The following is a 25,177-nucleotide window of genomic DNA, read 5'->3' as shown; positions in this document are numbered from 1 at the left end:
TACGATATTTCATATAACAGGAAGTAAAAAAAGTATATATGCGTGATATCTCCTTCATTTTCTTGCACAGACGAAGAGAGCAAGAATCTGAGACCGATTCTAATGTTATTTTAAAGCTATTAGAGAGAGAGAGAGAGAGAGAGAGAGAGAGCGAGAGCGCGATGTCAAAACACAATTTGAAAGACGTAATTCGAAAATCGTCGTTCGCCCGACGGCAGCGACCCTCCGTCGGACGTCAAAATGAAATTATGCGACCCTCCACAACGGGGACCTTGGGGCAGGCACAAAGGCTCGTTTGCCGAGGACACAGTACAACAATCTGTCTAAAGGGACCTAAACCACTAATCGTTTCGCGATTAACTTCCATTAAACGCTACTTAATGAACAAAACTTTCCTTCTATATCGTGACCAACCGCAGACAGTCTTCAAGACGTTCTTATATGTGAATTAAGTTCTTCGTTTTAACCTCACTGAATACTCCGTTCGCGTGATATTTTAATAAAATGATTGCTTCAATAAGAAGATTTACAATAATCGACAAAATGTTTTCATAGTGTAACGTAATCATTTATTAGTATAGTATAATTTTACGAGTATTATATTGCGGTATTGCGAAACGAGTGGTGGTAGGACACAAACGATTTTTCAGTAAACTACACCGACGAAATATGTCTTCCATATGGGTTCATTGTTTAGCCACGTGTTACCAGTGAAATAGAAAATACATTCTCTTTTTCGGAAATTTTTTTAATGTTTACTTTTTAAAGTAATCAGTCTTTGTTCGCATTTAAGAATTCGTACTTGAATATTTTAACATTAAATAATTATCGTATGACGCTATAATCATAATCCAGTACTTTCGGTATCGCGGATTCAACAATTTGCACTGTTATTAATGAACCGGCGCTCTCGTAAGAGCACGCGTATATGTACGAGTATTGGCGAGAACTGTTTGTTGATTTAGCGCGTATTTAACGACATTGAAGGAGATTTGAACGTATGCGAATACTAGACATCGAGTGGCATATACGAAATATTTCATTGTCCCGGAAAGTAAATATATTCTATTAGTCTATTAAAGCTAATATAAATACGTACAACATTCCATCGTATTTAGATAAAGCGTACTTCATTAGAATCCATATGTATTGATCTGATTTATTCTGTGAAAAGAGGATTTTGCAATTTGAACGGGTTTAACCATTCGGAATTTGACAAACTATTTGACAGAATCGCAATAGAAGCGTGATTTTGGTCCGGACGATTATCAATCCTCTCAGCAGTCTGTCCTTTCTGATTAAAGAAAAGACAGGGAAGAATACGATTAGTTTTACGACACACCTGTTTTTCGCTGCAGCAGCGCGATCCCTCTGTCTCCTATTCTTGAACCAATTTCCAACTTGCGTTGGTGTGAGTCCCGTCGCGGCGGCTAGCTCCCTCTTCTTTCCCGGATTCGGATAAGGATCCTGGAGGTACCATTCTCGGAGTAACGATCTGGTTCTTTCTTTGAAGCAGTGCGTCTTCTGTTCGCCATCCCAGATTGTCCTCGGCAATGGGAATTTCTTCCTTACGCGATACTTGTCCACGGGTCCTAGCGGCCGACCGCGGAGTTTTTCGGCTTCCTGGTAATGTGCCTCTAGCCACATGGCTTGCAATTTACCGTGAGAGTCCTTGGTGAACTTGTGCCTCTCTAGTATAGCGTAAAGCTCCCGATAATGTCCCGAATGAAACGCCACAATGGCTCGCGCCCTGAGAACAGCCTCGCTCTGGTTCAATTCCTGAATATTGGGATGAGCGACTGGAAGGCTCCATAGGAACCTGGCCAGCCTCTCGATGTCGCCGCTTTCTTCTAGGGTCTCGCAAACCGTTGCCACTTGACTGACGGAGAAAGATAGAGTTGGCAAAGCAAGATACGGACAAGGTACAAGCGGACCGTTCGCGTTTGGCGGCGTGGTCCCAGCGGCGGACATCTTCCCGAAACGGTGATCCTTTCGCGATACACCAATTTTGACTTAGCTTGTCTTCTTGGAGTATTGATGTCACCCGGATTTGTCGCGGTTCAGGAAACACGCGGCTCCGATTTATGCTTGCTCTTGGACCTTCTCATGATTCGTCAGAGTCACGCGCGGTATGTTTGTTCATTACAAATGGACGTGACGGTCACTGGATAATTATCCACTTCACTATTGACACCACAAAATTTCCAAGTTCGAATGTATAAACAAAATCAGGTGTTATGACATCTGGAGAGAGACACGAGAAGTTTTAATCTCTCACGAGGCGAGAGAATTGCCCGAAGAACGACGTTTCCGCAGATACTAAATTCTGAAAGCCCACATTGGCGATTCTCTCCCTCCCTTTTTGTCTCTCTCTCTCTCTCTCTCTCTCTCTCTCTCTCTCTCTCTCACGCACGTCGCGACACGTCACTGATTAATTTCGAAACAATTCCCGAGAAGCGGCACGTGACAACGTCTGAATTGGAGCAGGTACGCGTTGTGAAGAGCTCCGATGCCCATTGAAGATCGCTGTCAGGTGGGTTTGCGCGACCGTTCTCCAGGTCGCTCAGGTAACACCCACTAGGCCAGGCGCGCTGACGTTCTTCCACGTCGTGGGGATATCACGCGAGGCCGCTGTTGCCTGGATCGTATCGGATAGCAAACTGGTTTCGTTTACAAGCCGGCATCTCGGCACCGGCCCTACCCAGCATGATACGTTTGTACGCCCGTTGCAACCGGGCTGTCTTGCTGGCGCTCTAGACCTACCTCTACCTCTCTGTCTCGCTACTTCCACCACCGTTCGATCTTAGCGTAGAGGTACAAGCGAGAAAAGAGACGGCGATAGATGGCATCGGGGGGTCCAATGCACAGACCACGCCTACGAAGTACACCGGGATTGGCCGGATCCCATCCACGTAGCCATGGTAACCTTTCTTCGTCCTTCCGTTAGGCAGCATAGGGAGCTACGGTTGTGTCGGTTAATTATCCCTTCCACGTACAGCCGGGCCGGTTATGCGATCCCCACCGTGAACGTTCTTCCACCACTATCGTCGCCCGCGGGCACCTCTCACGCCTTCCCCTCTCTGACAGGCGGAAAGGAAGCGAGACGAGGAAAGAGAGAGAGAGAGCGATCGATGTACCTTGCAAAATGTGGGACGGAGAGGTTGGTAGCTGTCGCGATCGTAGAGGGGAGAAACGACATGATCCCATGAGCTGCTGCTGTTCCTGCCGCCGTGACGCCACTGCTGTTGCTTCTGTTGCTGTGATCTCGCGACGAACTGTTTTCGACGTTGGACTCGGTACCCAAGTGATAGCTGGATAAGATTGATAGGCTGCCAACCATCCGCTCTCAGACTAGCACGTTTACGTATTTCGCTTACTTTTAGTTTATCCTTTAGTGCGAATTTCTCGATGTTTCGTTTACTGATTTCGTTCGCTGATTTTGCTCCTTCATTATCTAATATCTAACTGACAAATATTTTATCTGATATCACTATTCTTGTATGGAGATTTAATTTACAGAGAACATTTCGTTATTATAAATTAACAAATTAATTATAAGAAACAACTCTATTTCTATCATTTCAGAAATGAGTTATAGTTCAGAAATAAAAATATTTAATATTTTTTCGTATTAATCAGAAAGAATATTTAACTCTTTCAAAATACGGTCTCGTTAAAATGGCATGGCCATTGCTAAAGTATGACATTCAACTTTCGTATGAAGAAGCCTTATATTTATAATCGAGTAGATCTCATACCTCAGACAGAGCGACGACAGAAGTTAGCGTATTGAAGAATCGAGGGCGCGCGACGGCGCCGAAGGCGTCTCCGTTTATCGAACGCGCAGCCACCACAGAAGTCTCAGTCCTGTGATAGATATTCTGATTTTATTCTACTTCGGTCGTTTCAATGTAGCCCAGCGAATTTCATTTTAAATCTGCAATCCATATACCTACGTGAATTCTAATAATTTATTATGTGTACGAACTGGTGTGCATAAAAAGATCCAACTGAATCACAAATAAGAAAATTGTCCGAAAGTAGTTTAAAGGTTACCTGAAAACTTTTTTACAAGAAGTTTGAACTTTAATAGCGTAACTGAGATTGTAATAACTTTTATCATAGAAATTTAAATTTATTTTTTAAATAAAAATTATATATAATTTTTAAGTTATTCGTACTTCAAAAATTCAATATTTGGATCCTTTCAATTTATTATAGCGTTAAAACGTTAAAATATATATTTTCGTACTCCTGTTATTCAAATTAAAAGCATCGAGTAACATATAATATCTCTTGATGACACATTTCGGTGCGAATAATAATCACTTCAGGGCTTAATGTATCCACAAGCAACGAGCGCGATTGTTAAATCTCTTGATCGATTCGTAATAATGAAAAAGTAAACGTGGTTTCAACATGGAGGATGATTCCTTCCGATTGCTCTCGTTTATGTTACCTCAACGACCGTTCCGTTACACGACCGGCAACCGACAACGACTGCGATTGGTCAGGGTTAAATCGGATTACGGGACGAGCGGGATTATCTCGAGTTTTTCGAAAGACACCATTTATCCGTGATTATGCTCTCGTAGTTCATGGGATGTGTTCTCGTATTTTCTCCCGTCACGATTTGTCATTCATCCGTCTACATTCGACGTATGTTGTTCCTGTAGTGTTGTATTTTAAAAAGAATTAATGTTTTAATACTTATAGTAACATTCTCCTATTATCTATTTTATCTGAAATTTTATTGAGACCACAGATGTTTATGCCTATTGTTGATACGTATTTATATTTTATTCTTTTTCTGTTATATATATATATATATTTATTTTTGTTCTATTTTGTTTTGTATTTCACTAAAAAGTTTATTGTCTTTCGTAAATTAATATTTTGAATGTTCTGAATAGATAAAACATCATTTTTTCTACTTCAGCATGCGTCTATTGCAAACATAGGTGTGATTGAAAATATTTTATTACGTGTGTCAACCACGCGGCTTTTTTTTTTAAAAAAACTCGCATGTTACACTTATTCCATATTTAGAGAGTTTATTTGCATGGTCATAACTACATATTGGTGGATCTATATCGCGAGTCATCAGTATGGTGTCGCGTTTCAGTAGAGATTTATCAACAATATTCGAAGTGTCGAAAATTGTAACGCTACGAAGGATCAGGTATGACGTTTCGAACAAACCTGAACTAAAATTATTGAACTTAATCCAGGGACGATACTATGTTGTTTGATAATATATAAATAATTTAAATTAGTATTTTTCTGAGATATACACATATATATATATATACATGTTTTTTCTTGCGATATAATACTATAAAAATTATAAATATGAAATATTTTGAAGATTCCAAGTCGTTTAAAAGTCGCATAAATCACTACAGTAAATATGTGTACAGTGAGCAGTTATAAAATTCGCAACTTTTGTTTATTTCAAAATTCATTCTGAAAGAATATCCTATTTATTAGCGACGTTAGATTCTATATGTTGCTTTATTTCTTCCTAGTTACCTACTATAGTTCAAATTTCGGGAAGCATGAAAGTGTCTCCCGTGTAAATGAAAAAAAAGAATTGAAAATAAATCAGTAAAAATTTCTAAGGAATATTATAAATAGATATATTTATAACCACAGGGTATGTTAGTAGATTCTTATAGACGAATGATTATATCGGTGAGGTAAAATGGAACATTGTTGGTAGCTATTATCCGCCACTGATGGTTTCTGTCTGCACATTGTTGTACAGACAATTGACGCTTGAAATTCTTTCCATTCATCTTTCACAGTCTCTTGTGCACTTTTATCTTAGACAAAAGTGCAGCGTCGTAGACAAAAGTGTTGCGTTTTACAATATTGTTTTTAAGGATATATATGTATAATAATTAAACTTTAGTATTAGTATTAGTTGTGCTGAAGATAGAATCTATATAAAAGTTTGCGCAATTGTCAGATGTCAAGGTCCATGAGACCATGCATAATGTATAAATGTGATCGTGAAAGTGACCGAGATGCAGCAACAGCAACGGCAGCAGTAACGACGGACAACTCCGGCGCTTTAATGGTGTCACACCATTGAGTCTTTAACGATCTCTCGGTGTTCGCGCCCGGTGCGATTAATAAACGCGCAATGGACAGATACCGAAGGTCGTAAGCGTACACATGCCTACAGGATACGGACTCGCCGATAATGGATTACGGTCTCGCACGGGATATAATAGAATATCGGACGCGGAATAGCTCACAGATAAATGTCGCGATAACGACAGGTAGGCCGCGGGTATTACACCGTTCCATCATCCATCCCACCCTCGATTACGCGGATCGATCTATCGCGTGTGGGGGTCGTTTGTTTGCCGACCCGCAAAGGTCTTCTCCCCAGAACAAATGATTCCGTCGCATGGCAGCCATTTTACTTTCTCGCCGTGTTCTTTCGTTCATTCTGCCTTCCTCCATCGTACTCGTTTTTCCTCTTCGCCGTAGCATCGTAGCACCGATTTTCACATGGCGCACGGGGTTCGCCATGGCTCTAAGCGGAAACATTTGTCGGCTTTACGGGATGCGAGAGAGAAAGATAAAAAGAGCGAGAGATTGTGTGTATGTGTGTGTGAGAGAGAGAGAGAGAGAGAAAAGAAGAGAGACGGTACTGTGGGTGGGTATTGTGGCGAGACCAGACGAGGTTGTGCTTCCATTGAATTCCTCATCTGGCGGCGGCTATTACTTTCCGCGATGAGAACTGTCAAGAGGGAATCGTTACACGCCGGTAGATTAATCGCCGCCGGGAAACCGAGGAGAGGCGGTCGCGAACCCTTGTTCCTGCGCTCGTGGCACGTCTGTGTACGTGAACACGCGTTTTACATGGCTTCGCGCTATCGTTGCTATACGTTATCGTCGCTGTCATCCAGCCGATTACGTCGCATCGACTGCATACGACGTCGGAATGCAACTGCGCATTCTTGACTTTCCCGGCGGATTAGAAGCGCGGTTTTGCCGTCTGAAAGCGATGAATGTCTCTAAATAACGCAACCAATTCACACCGCGACTGCGACTTTACGTAGCACGCGCGAGTCGTACGGTAATTGCACGTCGGGTTATCAAAAAATTAAAAAGAAGCATATAATTGCTCCTCGACGTACACGTGCGCTTTAAGGATAAACAGGATGAAGGAAGTTGCATAAATACCTTATAAATACCCCGTGGCAAGCACGGGGTCATTCGTCGAATCTTTTAAAATAATAATGGTATAAACATAATGGATTCATGTGTATGCGTTCATCTTATCTGTAAGATGAACTAATGCCTGCGTATTGCTCTAGCCTGATGCACGTTACAACTATTACGCTATTTTCAATACTACGCTATTTAAATATTTTTGTTTTTTTTTATTTTTATTATTTCTCAGCTGCTATTGAAGCTCGAACTCTCATTGCATTTGTATATACTTTTATATATTTATTTAATTCATTTGTCGTACTTATTTTAATACCTTCATTTAGTTATAACTATATCGTTTTATTCTAAATTATTATCCATTACAATCTTTTATTTGATTTTATTAATATATATTTTTTGTTTCTAGATTACTCTCTCTCGGATGTACCGTTGCTTTCCGAAGAGATGGAAGCTTTTATTCCGTAAGTTTATACATATATTTCTTCTACTTTTAAAAAGGCTCCTCATAAATTCTATGAAATTTTTCTGACTTTATTGTTTTCTCTTACTAGCATTTGAAATCTACGATCTTTATGTAGTTTACTCTAAAAAATAAATGTTCCACTGTCTCTTCTTTATCATTCCATTTGGAGCAGTGGGTTTCTTTCAGCATTTGCCTAGATTTATTATACTATATAACCTAGTTTTGCGTGTCACCGATTTAAGTATATCATTTTCTCCACTCGATGCACAATCGTTGATATACGTCAATTCCTTCGTGACGTCCCGAAGAATTGTCGTCGAAGAATTGTGTACATACGTGCCGATCGATTTATCAATTGACCGTCGATATTGTGATCATGAACGAACACGCAGATCGCGGTGGAATTATTTATCGGTCTTCGCGGGTAAACAGCTTATTTCGTAAAAATCACCAAGCTCCAGCATCGAGAGTGCAAATCGGCGGTGGAAGCAGGTCGATTTTATCGAATGTAAGCTTGCTGCTATTGTGTAATATGTGCGCGCGTACAAACCTCTCGTTCGTGCCATCCGAGTATGGAGCTCAACATACGTCCGAGGCCCGTTGCAACGGGAACGTTGCTAGCAGAACTGGCAGAAGGGGGAAGGAACGAGACGTATCGTTGTGGGATAATCCTCCTCTGCTCGGTGCGGACTACGGGTTGCCCGCGCCTAATATGGCGGCTTTATTATTTAACGTGCGTCTAATGGGGAGTTCCTTGTCCCGCACCTCGTTGCGACGTATCACGCATTGTACGGGCTCGTGGTGATCGCAGTTGTGTTCGCAGTTGGGCGAGACCGAGCCGGCTCTTTATGCTTCGCCGTGTTATTTTCTTTCTTTTTTTTCTTTTCGTTTTTTACTTTATTCGAATCGACAGGTTTTCTTTCACGACATGGAACTGTACACGCTTGTAACTACCCCATGATACATTTCTGCATGTGTCATTCTAGTTATTGATTATTGTATTAGAAATTTTTACACGCGCGTTTAGATTATAATACCACGCTAGCTATCTAATTTAACTATACACATTGTAACTTTATAAATACGAAGGCGTACGATCGAATTAGATCAAAACCTTCTTAGCTAATTTCGTGAATTGTGCAATTTGTTTTTTATAGTCTTATTTTTATGAATTATTATCGTCGAGATGTAGAAAGCTAAAGACAGAATCACATGTCTAGTTAGAGATTAAGAAGTTACATGCAACATATTCATGTTGCGCCTCGCTGCCTCCTCGAGAGGCCCCAGACATCACACTACGTAACAGTTGTCCTATTATTTTCTCGACAGTCCTCCGCACAAGTTGCCTCTTATCGGTAACGATCTGCTAACGGTACGGTAATGTTCTCTTGGAACAGATCCGGCTGACGTTCTGCGGGAAGTTATCTTAGATCCGGCATTCTACCAAAGTTCACCAGTCGAAAAATCAATTTTCGGAAAGCCGCAGATCGCCTGTCACACAGCGACCGGCGCCAGCGGGGAAGTCCCTCCTCGGGGTGTGTGTTTACAGAGGATCCACTCGGTGTGCAGTCCCGAGGATGAAATTTAAGGTTCCGAAAGGAGGATGAGGAAGAGGAAGATTGTAGGGTTTCCGGGGGAAGAAGGGGTGTAGAAAAACCTGACTGAAAAAGATTGGGGGAGGCGGCGGCGAACCCGCTGAATGACGGGACTCATCTGCGCGGTGGCGCCATGGCCATTTGTTTGTTTTACTTTTCTGGGCCAGACCCGGCTTCTATAACTCGACCGATTCTCCTCCTCCTCCTTCTCTTCCTATGGACGTAACCGTGAGTTAATGAGGTCGTTAACGAGGGTCCCACTAATTCTGCTATATCCTTAGTCAGAGGCTATGCCCGCATCTTCACCCCTCTGAGATAATATCGCGCCTCGTTGCGGTTGGTAGTGATTTCGGAGCACTTTATAGACGTCATCAGGTGAATATTGAGAGTGCAGCTAAAATATTGCTGACTGCGTGGTCGTTTTGTATGCGTTGGATTTTGTTTCACTAATGTTTGCCTTACGATTATAGTAATACGTACGTGTCGTATAATTTAGTAGAAAGAAGAAGAGAATAATTTTCGGCATTATCGTGCATGCGAAAAATCAAGCGATTAAAAATTAAGACTAATTCCATCGATGTCGAAACTGTTTTTTGCGCGAGCTTTTCATCGAGAGCTCTCTCTAGGATTAATTTCAATTGATTTACCGAGACGAAAGCGCCACAGAGATTACACCGTCAACTTTCATCGCGCCTTTAAACAATTCGATTGCGCGTCGATCCGCCGTGGAAAAATCTTTCGTCGCGTGTGCTCGTCAAAACGTTAAACGAGCTGACAGAGAAAATATAGTTCGCGCAAAGCGAATTTATTAAAAAATTTTTCCCCACCGCGCGCACCAAGGCTCGTCTCGTACGTTCGTCTACCACGCACATTTTTACCGCGGCGGGAAAAATCTCATCGCCCACTTTATATTCAAAATAGAAGAGATTCGCGCCGACAGGCTTTTCCAATGCTTCCCTTTCAGCTGGATATTTCTCGGGAAAGCCTGCTACACGTCGATTAAACGTTTCGCACATTTTCCACTGCTCTTCCTCTACCTCTTTTTCTCCTTTGTCTTCTCCTTCCATTTCTTCGCCCTTGATATTCTTCCTCTGTCTCTTTTGTATGCATTTCGCACTTTGCTTTTTTTGACACATCATTTTTCTCTCGTTTTTTACCTGTCCTTCCCGTCCTTTCCGTCTTCCGTGACACTCTCGATCTCTGGTGCCTGTCGCTTTACCTCCCTCCTTCACTCGGCCATCTCTTCACTCTCCTACCCGATTTTCTGCCATCCGCTCTGCAGTCCTCCCTTATTCTCCGTCGACATCTCATTATTATTTTTCGCACGGTTTGCCACGCGTGCCGTCGCTCGGCCGGCCGATAAAATTTCCCGCGATATTGTGTTTGGCATTATCGCAATCATAAACGCGCCGCCCTCTCGCAACCCCTCCGCCCTTCTCGTGCGTTTCCGGGGTCGTGCGTACGCGCTATTCCGAATTTATATCGCGCTTTTAACAGCCAACGCCTCCGCCATAATTTTGTGCTCGCGCGCAAAGCCGGCCGACCAAAATGCCGCAGCAAAACGATGCACCGGTCGCGACATATGTATGTAATGTTGAATTTCGTCCGAAATGTGTAGGAAGAATGCATCGTAATGCGGCGATAATTCCACGAACCGTTGGCGATTTTGTGAGGTCCATGGGGAATTTGCAGCTGGCAACCGACCCGTTCGTGCATAAGATACGTAATCACGGATAAATGGGTATGAGATGTATCGACGATTTTAGTATAATGAATTTACCCACAGCGAGAATTCTTTCCAGTTTGTTACAGAAAAAATATAGTGGCAAATCGGATTGGTGATCGTGGGAGGAGAATCGTGCATAAATACGAATTCGGAGTTACAATGCGCGGCAGGACGTATCGCAGATATATCGTTTGTATTTTACGATGGATATTTAGTTTCTCTCTTCTCTCACGGTAGTAGATTGAATCCGTATAAATTTGGATATTATAATTTTTGGAAGTGCATTAATCGCCACGTAAAATGAAGCGTCATCTGCACATTTTGTACGCGATTACGCTGTACGATAAATATTTTTAATTTGACACTTGTGACATATGAATAGTGGGACTACCAACTCCCCCACGTTTGCCATGAATGAAGTCTATTGTCGCGCGCGATGTATTTTCGTGCGCTATCTGCGGGACGCGGTTCTTCGGGGGTGGCGCTCGTCAATCTGTGGGACGTCAAACCGCCGACTGCAACGGCGCCACGAAGAAGAAAACGATGATGAAGAAGCGCAGGAAGTGCCCGGGAACTCGATATCGCCCCGGGCAAATACGTTTCCTCCGGGCTGTTTGTTATGTTACATCTTAGCCCGACGAATGGGTGGCCTTTTAAAACGCCTCGTTGTCACTTTCGAGCACTGTCCTTTTTTCACTCTCGTTAACGGGGAGGATTGATCTTACGAAAATTTGCGCGCGAACCGCCGCGCTGCCCGGATTCCGACTCGTGAGATGGTTTTCGCCGGCATCTGTTTCACATAATTATATAGCGCATAAACTTTTTCTTTTCATTTGAACTTTTCTTCACGCTATTATGATTTATCGATCGATTTATGTAGTTTATAAAATTTATTTCTTCATTTATTCAAATTTTTGATGAAGTTTTTCTTAAGACTTTATTAAAAAAATAAAACGTATTTTAAATGATGTGTCTATAATCGATCTGTTTTTTGAAATTTTTAACGATAATTCATTATATTTAGGGAAAAAAGAAAAAAAAATGTATCATGAAATATGAATCCTATTTTCTTTATTCCAGAGCTTGAAAAGCTATCAGTATACCTCTCGATTTCACCAAACGATCTTTAACATATGTAAAATTGTGCGGTTGGTGCAAAACTGTGCGAGGACAGATCTCTGTGTGTTGCTTCTAGACCAAGAATCTAAACAGAAGGATAATAAATTGTAAGATTGGAAGGGCATCCCTTATAGACTTTTTCCTGTACCTAACATTTGAAAGTAATTATGAGAGAGAATAGTAGGTTAGATCTTTTGTAGAATGGAAAGAAAAGCGAACGTGACTAACGTCGAATTCCAGGATTAGTGATTAGTCCTTCACCTTTCTTTTATTTATGACAGCATGTCAGTCATAGCATATTATTTTATTTCTGAGGTTTAGGACAACACTGCTATTTTTGTAACTATTCTCAAGGCACATGTTAGCTTTTGAACAGTAAATAAGTTAAACAATTTTTTTCTCTTAGAAGCAATTTAATTTTCGTTTACATGAGATCTCCGTAGTTTCGAGACAAAAATGGAATCAAGAATTTACAAATAATACAGTTCAACTTTTTACATTCAAATTTTTGTGTTAATTTAACATAAGATGATTATGTTAGAAAATAACACTAACATTATGTAAAAAAAATTACACAAAAATAGTAACACAATTTGTAAGCAAGCTATAATGGAAGCATATCTTTTAAATAAAATTAAAATTTATGATATTGTAAATTAATATTCTCTTCTTTGTTTTAGAATTTACGTTTCAAAATATATTATTTTTATGTCATTTATTCCTATATCATAAATTATGTTATTTTGATACTAAGAAATATCAATTCAATATAAAATTTTAATAAGGATTTGAGTGGACCGGTTTTAACACAAATACAAAATACTTTTACTGTGTATTTATTTATCCGACGCGTCTTGGATAATCATGAATTATACAGTCAGTTTTAGATCTTCAGCCCGGTTCAGAAGTTAGAAAAGTACAGGCGGTCAGTATTTTTATATTCAAAAAGCGTATTTTGTCCATTCTCTATTGTGCTGTGGCGAATAGATCTCTTAAGCCGAACGGGACGAGATCGAAAGATCGAGGTATTGATCGTAAGCGGCTTGGTTTGTGGGGGCTTTTCCTTTGTAACCACGATCGGCTATTGGCTACGCTCGTAAGTTCACACCTTGGCATCAATGTGTTCCGACACATTTGGCAACTATTACGGCCGTGACACTTACACCCCACAGCACAACCTTTCTTTCATTTAAAAGACGACCATTCGAAAATATCTACACACACCACAGTTGCGAATAAACGAGTGCTCCACGAGACTGGATCATTGTTATATCTTACCTTATTTCCCACTGTATATCACGTCTTTACTTTGTTAATGTAATAAGATAAAAAGTAAATAAAATGGATTATTATCAGTATCACATTCTCATAGATTAAAGTTTAGACTCACTTATTTAATCAAGGAAAAATCTTTCGCAATGCATGAATAAAATTTTTCGTGCTTCATATATATATATATATATTTATAAATATATTTATAAAATACTAAATTTCCCTTTTAATAACAAATTACTACGTTATATGTAAATGTGTAACGGGAAGAGTACTCCTAATTTGCCATTTAAATCCTCATCCTGCGAGAAACTTGCCGAACTCTTACGTGCGAAAAGCCGCCTGCTTTTCTTTGGCGGTACGTATACACGCACTCACGCACTAACACGCGTGCACTAACGCGCGTGTGATGTACAGCTCGTATATACGGGGGTTCCATAATATAAGTTCATCGCGGGCGCGCTGATGCGTACGTAATCCCGTGGTGCTTACCGATAGCATCACCAGGGTTTTATTTTCATTATTCATTTGTTCGGCCTCTCCCCATAGACGGGCCCGGAGAGCTTACACGTATAACCCCATGTTTCTACGTCGGTTTAATCAGATAAAACCCTGCCAGCGAAAATCGGCGAGCGCTCCACGGCATGCGGCGGCCGTTTTCGGTCGACGCGACGCACAAAATTTGGACGTGGGCTTGTAAGTGCAATACGTGGTTTAACGAAGACAGATGTCCGTTATATTGATACAGAAGATCTTGTTACATATCCGTGTGGTATCGTCGATGAGTTGCTGAAGAGGATTGTTAATTGTTTGACGACAATTTGCTGTTGCAAGATGCGGTTCGCTAGTAAATTGAAACTTCCTTGTTAAATTTGATGTAATCAAAATTATCTCGCGTGTCTACTGCATCGTATAATATCCTATTATTGAACGTACGAAATAAAGCTTTTTCTTGTGATCGATAATTATTCGTTGATTACGTTAATTGAATCGGTGATATTAAGCGCGATATTTATGCGGTGACTTGAAATGAATTATTGTTATATATCATGCTATATAACGTGTGCGAAAGTTACCTGTTTACGAGTGTACGCTCGCAGCGTGATTTTTTCCGCATATACACACCGCGAGACTTTATCAAATTCTTTAATTACCGAGTGAAGGATGATGTAGGAAGCGTGAGAGTCGCCGCCGGAAGGGCGGGAGAGAAGAAGCGAGGAGAAATAAGAGGAACGTAATTAAGGGATTAGCTTAGTTAATGCAGACGCTGGCTTAACGAATCGTAATGTAGAGGGCTGTTACAAAAATATGTTTCGCCGAGCGCCAAGTCAGCCGCGCTTGATTAACGAAGTGCATGTCTCGGGAAATTTTCTCGTTGTATCAGAAAAACTTTATGTATTTAAAAAGTATTAAAAAAAACATCGCGCGTGCACAACACTTATATCGGATATAAGTATGGCATGGTGCGCTTTAATAAATGATGATCAAGTTAGAAGTATGCTCAAGTTTTCTGAAATGACATGAAATATTATATTTTATGTATACACGGAAAGAATAATTTTGCTGAAGCATCTAAAAATTTAGTTAGATATACAGATTTGAAAATAATTTTGTATGTTATTAGACCCTCAAAATAATGATGTACGTCAAGCATAATGAACTACTGCAAAAAGTTTTAATATTCTAATAATCAGCTTTGAGCGTCTTAAATAATTATTTTGATGGTCTAATAAAATTATTTCTAGATCTATCTAACTAAATTTTTAAATAGTGTAGTTTTTCCATGTATCTAAATAATAAAATATTTCATTAGTAATCATATCTCGATATCCATTACAATTTAGCAACACGAAAATTTAATTTGATACAGTCTATTAGAGATGGATCTACTCGATAAAATGCTTATACAATCCGTTTGATTCTCAAACGCGGAGGGATATTGGTTGTCCCAAGGTGTCGATATATATCGTCTCGTTTAGCTAAATACTCGGGAGCAAGTATCTCAAGACCGTCATCGGGTACGAGCAATATCGCCCACGCTGTTTTTCCAACAAAACGCCATCGTACGGTTATCCGGGCGTCTTAAGACCCGAGGATAGGATCTTCTTCACGGGTCCGGAACACGATATTGCCCAACATGGCCTGCCCACGTGTTTCGCATTGACCGTTAAAATTCGCCTCCGCACGCTCTCGCGATCCGTCTCGTGTGCTGGTATATAGGCGGTGTATTATTTTTCCACCGGCTCTCGCCAAATTGGCTCGCACGGAATCTCGAATTACGGACATTCGACACCGTTGTGCGAGGAGGGTAGAACCTCTCGTTTTTTTTATTCCTCATCTTCCTCCTACCATCGAAACCTACCTCCCGTTCTCCGTGGTCCATGCCCGCTTTCCGACATGGCGGAAAAAATATTCCGCAATATTTAATCGTTTTACTCGCACTCCGGCTGGAAAATGGTGCGAAGTTCTCGCCAGTTCGAATTGATGTGTTTCGATGTTTAAAAAAGATATACCGCGTTCGGAGAGCAGCAATATATGTTTTTCTCGTTAGAAACTGAATTAGGTTCGAGATAAATGCGATTTTTCAGATAAACTGAGCTATTACGTAAATAGTAGTGTAAAACAAAATTTTTTAAAATAAAACTCTTACGTATACGGAAATTTTGATACAGTCCAAAATTATATTTTACATTATAAAAAGTAATTAAACTTCTTATCAAGTAGTTTTGTAAATTCTTTTACAATAAAGAAAGGACAATTCTTGTTCAATAAAAAAGTATAAACTCAATGCTAATTATAAGTAAATTAACAGTAATAAAAAGTAATGATAAGGAACAGGTAGATATCTACGTATTGTTTGTTTACGGAAAAAGGCGTGTTGAGGAATTAATAAAAAGAGAACTGTATACCTATAGGCGTGTAAATTCAACATGGAGAGTAGTAATCGCAGGCTTCCGATCAACGGAAGGCGCATCTCTTTAGTGATTTCTTGCGCTCCTCTCTTTGCATATTGTGACTCCCCCGGTAATACGACATCCTCACCCGTGGGGGGCTCTCTCTTTCTGCTCGGGCGTAACCTAATAGGTTCTCCCATAGGAAGATCATACTTCGATACAAAGGCTGATCGCTACATCGCACGCGATCATGGTGCACGTCACGTAAACTGACGATCTTCATAGCACCATTTGCTGGCTCATCGCATAACACGCCAATATTGCGCCCCTTCTTGGAACGGAACGCGTAACGCCCTACACTTTAACGTTTCATCAACGACCGATATATCGGCGAATGCATACGAAAGGTTTGATGGAATTGCGAGTGCGATCGTCCTCATTGTGACACAAGAATGGATCATTATATTGAAATAAACATTAATGTAGATCACGATCGTAATTAAAAATATTTCTTTTTGATGTACTGTACAACATGATGTAAAAATATTAGGGGTCGTCTTCATAATTTTGATTCAATCTAAGATCCGACTTGAGTTAGATTTGAATTAGTCTTCCATTTGAAAAACGCTTCTCAAACTACGATTTAATAAATTTGATTGGTTCAAACTTTGGTTCAAATCTAGCTCGCCTAAAATGAGGATCGATCTACGACTGATGAATACGGACCTAGGTGTAGCATTGCGCATAACGACAATTGAATATAACTTGGGGCAAATTTTTGATTGGTGAAAAATTTCTAATAGTAATTTTATATTGACTTATATAAAATTTGAGGCCAATTTATGATTAGCACAAATGTCGTCATAACTTTGAAGTTTGAACGACTGCATTCACAAGAATATTAGATACATGTATTCATACAATATATAGGCATATGGTACAATATATAGTCATCGGTTATAAAAGGTAATTCCTTTTTTACGTTTCGCGGCAGACTTAAAAAGTTTTAAACTCGATCATTAATAATCTGTTCTCTGAAGCGAACGATACTCGAGAAATATCTTTTATTATTTTTCGAAGACGGTACGTCGAAACGAAACATTCAAGGATGACTTCAATTGTGAAAAAGGCTCTTTTTGTCCGTCAATCGGAAGGTTACCGAGAATAGAACCCGTTCTGGCGGAATCTCGTAGCATTTCAATTAGTTGCGTGCGCGTTCTCAAGATGCCACGCACGATAATTCGTGCGTACCGCCACGCGTTGCCGCGTCGTTACGCGGAAGAGAGGATCTTACCGTCATTCAGGGCAAATGAGCCATTGCGTTCTTTGTATCCGCTTTTCTTTTGTGTTACGGCAACGGACGCGCCGTGTGGAACAAAGGTAAAGGGGTTTTCAAAACGCCAATTCTTACCGGTAGAAAAAAATGAGACAAATGTTTTATTCGACCACAGAGGTTTCAGTTTTATTATCGGACACTGGGAATGCTGTTCGAGAATTCGAATATGATCATTGAATTTAATCATTCGAGTTCACGAGGCATGAGAAATCATTCGATCGTAATTCATTTTGATATGTTTGGATACAGGTAATATAGTTTCGTCATCTATCGGTATAGGAATCCGTTTTAGACTGATTATTGCACGGAAAGGACGATCTTGCTGAAATATCTAAAAATTTAATTAGATACAGAATGAACAGATCTGAAAATAATTTTGTTAGATCGTTAAAATAATAATGTAGGACGCTCGAACTATTAGAACGTCAAAACTTTTTGTAGCATTGCCGAGCATGCTTGAGATTCCTACATAATTATTTTAACGATCCAACAAAATCATTTTCAGATTTGTATCTAGCTGAATTTTGGATACTTCAAAATCATCCTTTTTGCGTGTAATTTTCGGAAATTTTAATCTGATCGTTACAAAAAAAAATAATTTTTAATGTTTCAAAGAAACCTGATTTCTACATTGTTTACTTAAAATGTCTTAAATCAACATTTGTTCTATTTACATGCTGTGAACCAACATATTCCACCTGTATGAAGAAAAAAACAATAAGATAATCTTTTTAGGACGACTTCCATGAGTGGTCATCGCAATTACGATATTTTACGTTATTACAAGGTAATCATTACAATAAAGCTTTTTGAAAAAAGACTTGCTGAAACGTCCGCTGTTAGCGGACGATTTTTCCGTCCACTCGTCTGTGTTGTTCTTTCTCTTTCCACTTTCAATTTGGCTTCATTCTTCGTTGCGTTCGTGCGTCTCGGACACCGCCAGTATTCGGACCAGATCATTGTTCGACTCTACGACGTTTTTGTACGTGACGGTATCCCCGTTCCTTCCCTTGAAGCTCCATTGGCTTATTGGCCGTCTGAGGAGAACCAAGACCGTAGCTACGATCATGGCAACGATCAATATCGAGAGACCTGTCCACAGGATCGGATAGATGACGGACGTATTGTATTCGCATTGCAGCTCATAGTTCGGGATTTCAACCAGGAGTTTGGCACGATGTCGATCTGGTGCGTGGCATCTGTCGTACAAGTTTAACAAAGTGATTGATTATATCCTTGTATTCGCGGGTATCTTTCAATAGTAAAATATCGTTAAAAATGCACTGTAATTTCAATATTTACATCTTTTTTATATTACGCTGAGATAAGGAACTTAATAATATATTATGAAGATTGAACTTATTATTAACAAAATGTGATCTGTAATAATAGGAAAAGATTTCTTCTCACGGAAATTCTCGAGACATCTGAAGAAATAAAATTGAAGCTTGATGAACAGTGCGTGATACGAGAGTACTGTCGTTATATCATTTTATAACACATTTTTATCGAGATGTAAAAGAGATATTTATGATATTTATTAAAAGAATAATATAAATAATCAGAATAAATTCAAGAAAGCGATTATTAAAAAAACATTTTAATTTGTTTTGCTTTCACTTAATATTGGCAACTCTTACCAACTGAGAGTAACGTATTCGTCGATATCTTACCTAATGTCTCGACTGAGATTCCTGGTCGAATTCAACAGACTAATCCATTCCAAATTGCAGTCGCATTCCCAAGGATTGTTTTCCAATTCAACAACGGGCGTCCGTTGCATTAAAGAGCGCAGCTCGACACCCAAGGTCTTGAGGTCGCAGTCTTTTATAGAAAGTCGCTGCAATCGTGGTAGCACGATACCGATCTGCGACCAAAGACTAAGCAGGACCAGCCGTTTGGAACCGATCAATGATAACATCTCCAGACTGGTCAGGTTCTCGAGATCATTCAGCGCTAGCGATGTCAAGTTCGACATGTGATTTAGCCGCAATTCTCGTAGCTGCGGTAGATATAAGTTCTCAAAACTTATCATTTGCGTGCCAGATAAATCCAGCTCTTGCAAATTTATCGGTAATAAAGGTATCGCGCTGATCGGGTTCCAGGATAGGTCCAAAACTGATAAGTTCGTCAAGGTCTTGAAGAAATCTGATGAAAAGTATGGCGCGGATATGTTACTCAGGTCTAGATGTTTTAATGCTCTTAAATTCCAAAAAGCGCTTTCGTGAATTCCATCCTCTATAGGATTATTGGACAAAGACAAATATTCGAGAATCTGAAAAAAAAAATTCTTTTCCAGTTGTGTGACATACGGATGCGCAAAAAGTGATAAAAAATCAATTTCACGGATAATCTTCGTAAGAAAATTTCAAATGTGTTTAGGAGAGGATTAGAAAAATTCTATAACATTACCGTTAGATGTTGTAGCATGGTCTCGTTGACGACAGTGAGCTTGTTGAAAGAAAGATCTAATATCTTAAGTTTCGGTATTCGGTCATTGAGAGCATTATCATCGATATATTCCAGTTTATTGTGGCTCACGTTTAACAATTGCAAATTGTATTCTTCCTTGCATAAGAAGAAGAATCGCTGAAGATGATTCCGAGATAAGTCCAGTGTTTTTAGTGCCTCCAGATTAGTAGAGCAATCCAGAAAACTGTCAAATTCGTTTCCCCTTAGATTGAGATCCGTCACTTCTTGCAAATTGATCTTGGTCTGTATTCTTACAAAGAAATCTTCCTTCGTCATTTTTCGAAATGAGAGGTCTATCTGCAACGCAATCCCCTTTTTAATCTTATTTATTCACATAAAACGACTTCGGATTATTACGAACACGTGTGTGATTGGACAATATTGGAGCTCGTTAATTTATTTCTCGTTAATTTAGTAGCATTTTGTACGTATTTATCGAAAGTAAAAAAGAAAGATTTTTCGAAACATAATTTTAGAGCGTAAATTTAGAGACGCGTTTACGCAAGAAAGCGATGAAATTTAAAAAAGCGATAAGCTGATATCCAACCGGAAACTGATATTCATGACACAAATGACGGAAGTGTCATCGAGTGTCTTGGAAAATCGTAAAATGTTTATTCACAAGCGATCTGATTAGTGGAATCACCGCGAAATTAAAAATCAACCCACCGTTGTCGCCGAGACGAACGAAACGATGATGACGAAAAACGCGAGCGATCCGAGCCGCATCGTGTCAGGTGATAGTTATCTGACTAATCGATTTTTTAAGCGATCCGATCTTCGTTGCACCCAATCGGCCGACTACACCACCAGGACCACCTAATGTGAACTATGCTTCCCGCACTACGATCCAATGGAATGACAACGAATTCGTCCGCGACACTCTGCTGAAGATTGCAGTGCCGAATTAAGAGGGGAGTAGAAGAATCATTGCATTATAATGCACTCCGCACTTCGATCAGCGGTATACACACGCCTATTGATATAATTGGTTTCACTTCAGAAAATCACGATTTTCCACTTTATCTCAACAGAAATCTTCCTCGCGATCTGATCTGGAAATTGTATTATATCATATTAATACAATGTCGATGGAGGCATCGTTGTTCTCATTTTACGTTTGTATATAGATTGATAATGAAATTTTTTCGAGTACCGTATAATTTAATTTGTAAGTAACTACCCTATTTAGCTATTTACGATTATAAATCAACAAGGTTCAAACATAATCACGTATTAACGGTTTTTAGGCTTCCACGGATATTATCTTCAAAGATACCAGAAGGTTTGCGGGTTATCGCCGTGTTTTTATCCATTGCTAATGCCTAATGATCACGTATTGTTTATAATCCCGCAAATAAATTTTTTTTCTAAAATGAAGCGGTTGGCGTCGCGAAAGTCGCAGTGTTAATTTAATCCGTCCCCGGTCAGAAGTTCAGAATCACCGAGGCTAACGTACCGCTTTCTGATAAACCAGTGATTACACGAGTCGTGCGCACCGTAAATTCATCCTAGGCCTCGATTAGCGATTGTCTTTCCGTCACAATTAATCGCACATATTTTTTCAATTATTATAAGCGACGTTTGAGCGATATCTCCGTGTACATGAAATTTATGGATCGTTAGAACGATAGATTGATGTTGCTCCTCGCGACAAGATTCACGCCCGAAAAACGTTAACATATCTGCTCCGCTATGCTCCAGAGAATAAAAATACGGGCTAAGAGCGATAAACCTCGCTCTTCGTGCCGCGCATCTAACGGCGATAATGTTGCTCATGCATCTCATTGTAATTATCGGTGGATTATGCATAAAATTATGTTCATTTTCGAAGCTTTTTAATCTTAAAGATTAGAATTTTATTATGCAACTACGCATTATTTTTAGAATTTCATAATTATAGAGATTAAAGTTTAAACTTTTACATCATAGAAGTACGAGTTATTTTCGGAGCTTCATAATATTTTAGAGATTATAATTAATTAGGATATTCTTGATATAATGCAATTTTGGGAAATTAATTCTATTAATAACATTAAAAAAGAGAGATGCAGCATACATTAAATAAATCCTAAGATATTTGGTAGAAAATTTTTTTAACATTGAATTTTTAAACATGCGAATATCAGTTGAACTCGCCAGGAAATCAGTCGTATGAAAATAATGTAAACAAAAAAACTCATTAAGTCATTTATTCACAGTCATATCTTTTTTCACGCCTGCGGCGAATAATAATTGAAACTACATATGCGCAATACATAACAATAAATATAGCAGCGTTTTGAACGCATGCTACGATAACAAAGACACGAGGAATCGTTTACTTTTTCGGGGTTTGTGGAGTGCTGGTAGCTTTGAAAACTAATGGATTCGATACCCGAAATATGCTAGGCAACATTGTGGCTAACGTTCCGAATACCTCCTCCGACATTCCCTGCAACCGATAAGAATGATATTGACGTGAGTGCAATCTTTTTCTTTCCTCTTTTAATATCAGTGCTTATCGCCGAACTTACTTTCGGTACGAGAAATTGTAAATTCTTCAGTTCGGCTCCACCCCAAGAAGCCATTTCGATCATGAAACCTTTGACGCACTTGAAAACTAACTCTGCCCGTTTTGTGCACCAGGCGACCGTCATGTCCTATAGCGGCACTCGATGTAGATTATTTATATTTTTTACCTAATTATCTAAGAATTATCCGTCTGAATTATCCAAGCGATAGATTACCTCTGACATTTCATGGACAAGCAGCACGGGTATTGTAAGCGTCGTCACATCGTTGCAACACGCTGTCTTCAAAATGTTTCGCAATCCCAGAATAGCGGGATGTCTCGAGTTGATATCGCCTATAAAATCAATATTGTGCACTTAACTCCGTAATTCGTTACATAGGAAATTTATAACTGCTAGTTATTTACCGGATCTCAGAGAATCGTTGACCACCATGTGGAACACCACGTGAACTTGCGCCAGATTGGAATGTCTCGTAATGAAAATGTCGCCTGTTTGCAGACTCTTACTCGTCGTGGATTTTTTCGCCTGTAAACAACACGCACGGTTTGGCATGCCGATGTTGTTAACCATAAATTAAATTTTTAATACTGTCGCCTACATGGGAATCGCTTCCTTCCCTGTGATGCGCCTGCCTCCAGGCAACGGCATCCTTCACGTCTTCCCGAATCTTTTCCAATTGCTCATCGATAGGCGGAAAATGGAATTCCGTGGTTAATTGACATATGGAACATAATTCTGCAATAGTACAGAACTCAAGTTTACAAGAGGTGCATAAAAACCAGTGATAAAATAATTTCGAAATCGTTGACGTAGTCTATTAGAAGGCACCTTTTGTTATTCCAGAATAACTGCCTAAATGATTATCGCTTAGAAGAACTAATCCGCAGAGATCGTTTGAATACAGTCCTAACGCTGTTTGCAATCTTTGCGGCGTTGGATCCATCCTAAATGTATAATATGTTTTTATTATATTTTCCATTATAATCGATTGAGAGAGAATATTATGAGACATTAAGGAATTGGTTCAAGTATATTTTATGCTTCAGGAAAATTATTAGACATACCCGGATTCGCTATTTTTTGTACGGCAAAAATCAAGCACATCTCCGGTCAATATGCGTATGTTGTGCATTTGTTTCATTTGAGATCCCAAATGTATAGTAAAGCTTTCTTCTAATAAAGGATAATCTGTCGTTTGCTTCTCCTCACTGTGAACAAAGTTGTCTAAAGCTGGACGCAACGGCGATAGCGGCACCATGGGCGAACCCCTATTGCATGAGAATGTACATTTTTTATTTCAATAAGATTTGTTTAATTTTCTTAAACTGATTAGCGAAATGCAAAAGAGACACCTACATTGGTGTGGATACCATACTAGTCTGTTGCTCTTCGAGTAGCCTCATAATCCAATTTCGATACTGCCGCCGTTGATCTAATCTCAAAGCGTCGATTTTGGATCCCCAGAAACCTTGTAATAGGCTTTGTTCCTCGAAATGACGACCAGCCATGTCGTTTATGGACTTTTCAGTAGATCCTGCTTCGAGAGCCTCGACGGCGACGCGCATTTCGTCGGTTTGTCTGGAATTTATACAATCCTTCTTTTGAAACACTGTTTTCTTTTTCTCTTACTTATTATTTTTAACCAAAATAAGGTAATTGATGAATAACAAATAAACAGATTCTTAGATTTCTAAATGAAATTTATGAATAAAATATTTGTATTTTTTATGTTTCGCATTTTTAAACATACATTAAGTGCATACATAAAAAACTGTGAGAAATGAAAAGAAAAGTCGTAAGACTGTTACTAACTTTTGTGTGAGACGTTCATAATCAGTATCCCTCATTTGAATTACTTCAGTAACATCTCGTCCATATTTGTGTTCTTCTTGCAAAATTGGTTCTAAAGACGGAGAATGCACTAATCTGTGATATGCCGCAGCAAATAATTCTTCATCTGTGGTCCCAATGGGATCAGAATATTCTACTGTCTTTTGCTTGTATATTTTCTCCCAGTTCTTAATTATTTCTTCTAAATCCAGATTGCCTGCTTTGGCAGCTTCGATAAATTTCTCCGCTTTGTCATCATGAAATTGCAGTGTAAATTCCTTGATATTACATTGCAGAGATTTCAATAAATCCAATTCCACGTAACATGGTAGTTTGAACGATGACATTATACGATGCATTAATTCTTTTATGGAACCATGATATGGTATTTTTAACGGAATTTCCAGTGTGTATTCTTGATTTGTAGTACATGTTGGAAATTTGTAGACGAATGTTTTCTCGATGTATTCCTCTTCTGATTTATTCATCGTCTTCAATAATATTTGTTTGTTTGTCATGTGATTTTTGTAATGAATTTGTATTTATGAGAAGTAGATATGCAAAATGATACATTATAAGTAGTACAGTGAAGCAATCATATGGTTAATAACCGCGATTAGAGTAATAAATTCTACATAATTAGCTTTCTTATCAGTATAGACATTACAAGACTTGAAAAGAGTGGTACATTTATCCCGCCAAGGTCAAGTCTTTCACAATATTCGGGTTAAGAGGGCAAAGATAATTCTCAGTAGCAGTTTTT

General features: G+C 39.3%; 3 protein-coding genes across 6 annotated transcripts in view; all 3 read right to left on the bottom strand.

Moving 5' to 3' along the window:
• The window catches only part of Optix (optix), a 47,590-nt gene extending 45,293 nt beyond the window's left edge, over nt 1-2,297 (bottom strand). For all 4 annotated transcript variants that reach the window (XM_018460653.1, XM_018460656.1, XM_018460654.1 and 1 more), the window contains exon 1: nt 1,343-2,297. In XM_018460653.1, coding sequence (XP_018316155.1) covers nt 1,343-1,971 — 629 coding nt within the window. In that variant the 5' untranslated portion in view covers nt 1,972-2,297. The remainder of the gene's footprint in view (nt 1-1,342) is intronic.
• A 15,934-nt stretch (nt 2,298-18,231) lies between these two features.
• On the bottom strand, nt 18,232-21,020 carry LOC108730746 (vasorin). The gene is made up of 4 exons (XM_018460644.1): nt 20,738-21,020; nt 20,009-20,365; nt 19,270-19,871; nt 18,232-18,795 (listed from the first exon to the last, which is right to left on the bottom strand). The coding sequence occupies exons 1-4, from the start codon at nt 20,795-20,797 to the stop codon at nt 18,501-18,503; spliced, it is 1,314 nt and encodes a 437-aa protein (XP_018316146.1). The 5' UTR covers nt 20,798-21,020; the 3' UTR covers nt 18,232-18,500.
• A 1,254-nt stretch (nt 21,021-22,274) lies between these two features.
• LOC108730748 (protein C12orf4 homolog) lies at nt 22,275-24,932 on the bottom strand. Its single transcript, XM_018460645.1, has 9 exons — nt 24,397-24,932; nt 23,941-24,162; nt 23,649-23,852; nt 23,413-23,528; nt 23,183-23,319; nt 22,989-23,109; nt 22,798-22,916; nt 22,585-22,710; nt 22,275-22,502 (listed from the first exon to the last, which is right to left on the bottom strand). Exons 1-9 carry the CDS (start codon nt 24,930-24,932, stop codon nt 22,389-22,391), a joined length of 1,695 nt encoding a protein of 564 aa, XP_018316147.1. The 3' UTR covers nt 22,275-22,388.
• Between the last annotated feature and the right edge of the window lie 245 nt (nt 24,933-25,177).

The sequence above is a fragment of the Mycetomoellerius zeteki genome, unplaced genomic scaffold, assembly GCF_001594055.1.
Source record: "Mycetomoellerius zeteki isolate Tzet28-1 unplaced genomic scaffold, Tzet1.0 scaffold96, whole genome shotgun sequence".
NCBI classification, from domain to species: domain Eukaryota; kingdom Metazoa; phylum Arthropoda; class Insecta; order Hymenoptera; family Formicidae; genus Mycetomoellerius; species Mycetomoellerius zeteki.
This window is presented reverse-complemented; position numbering and strand designations above follow the sequence as displayed.

Coding starts and splice junctions, on each gene's coding strand:
- LOC108730746 (XM_018460644.1), bottom strand. CDS start 20,797: ATGCGGCTCGGATCGCTCGCGTTTTTCGTCATCATCGTTTCGTTCGTC. Junction 20,366..20,737: donor CGTTCGTCTCGGCGACAACG/GTGGGTTGATTT, acceptor ATTGCGTTGCAG/ATAGACCTCTCATTTCGAAA. Junction 19,872..20,008: donor CCATGCTACAACATCTAACG/GTAATGTTATAG, acceptor TTTTTTTTTCAG/ATTCTCGAATATTTGTCTTT.
- LOC108730748 (XM_018460645.1), bottom strand. CDS start 24,932: ATGACAAACAAACAAATATTATTGAAGACGATGAATAAATCAGAAGAG. Junction 24,163..24,396: donor TATGAACGTCTCACACAAAA/GTTAGTAACAGT, acceptor TATAAATTCCAG/ACAAACCGACGAAATGCGCG. Junction 23,110..23,182: donor GGGAAGGAAGCGATTCCCAT/GTAGGCGACAGT, acceptor TGTTGTTTACAG/GCGAAAAAATCCACGACGAG.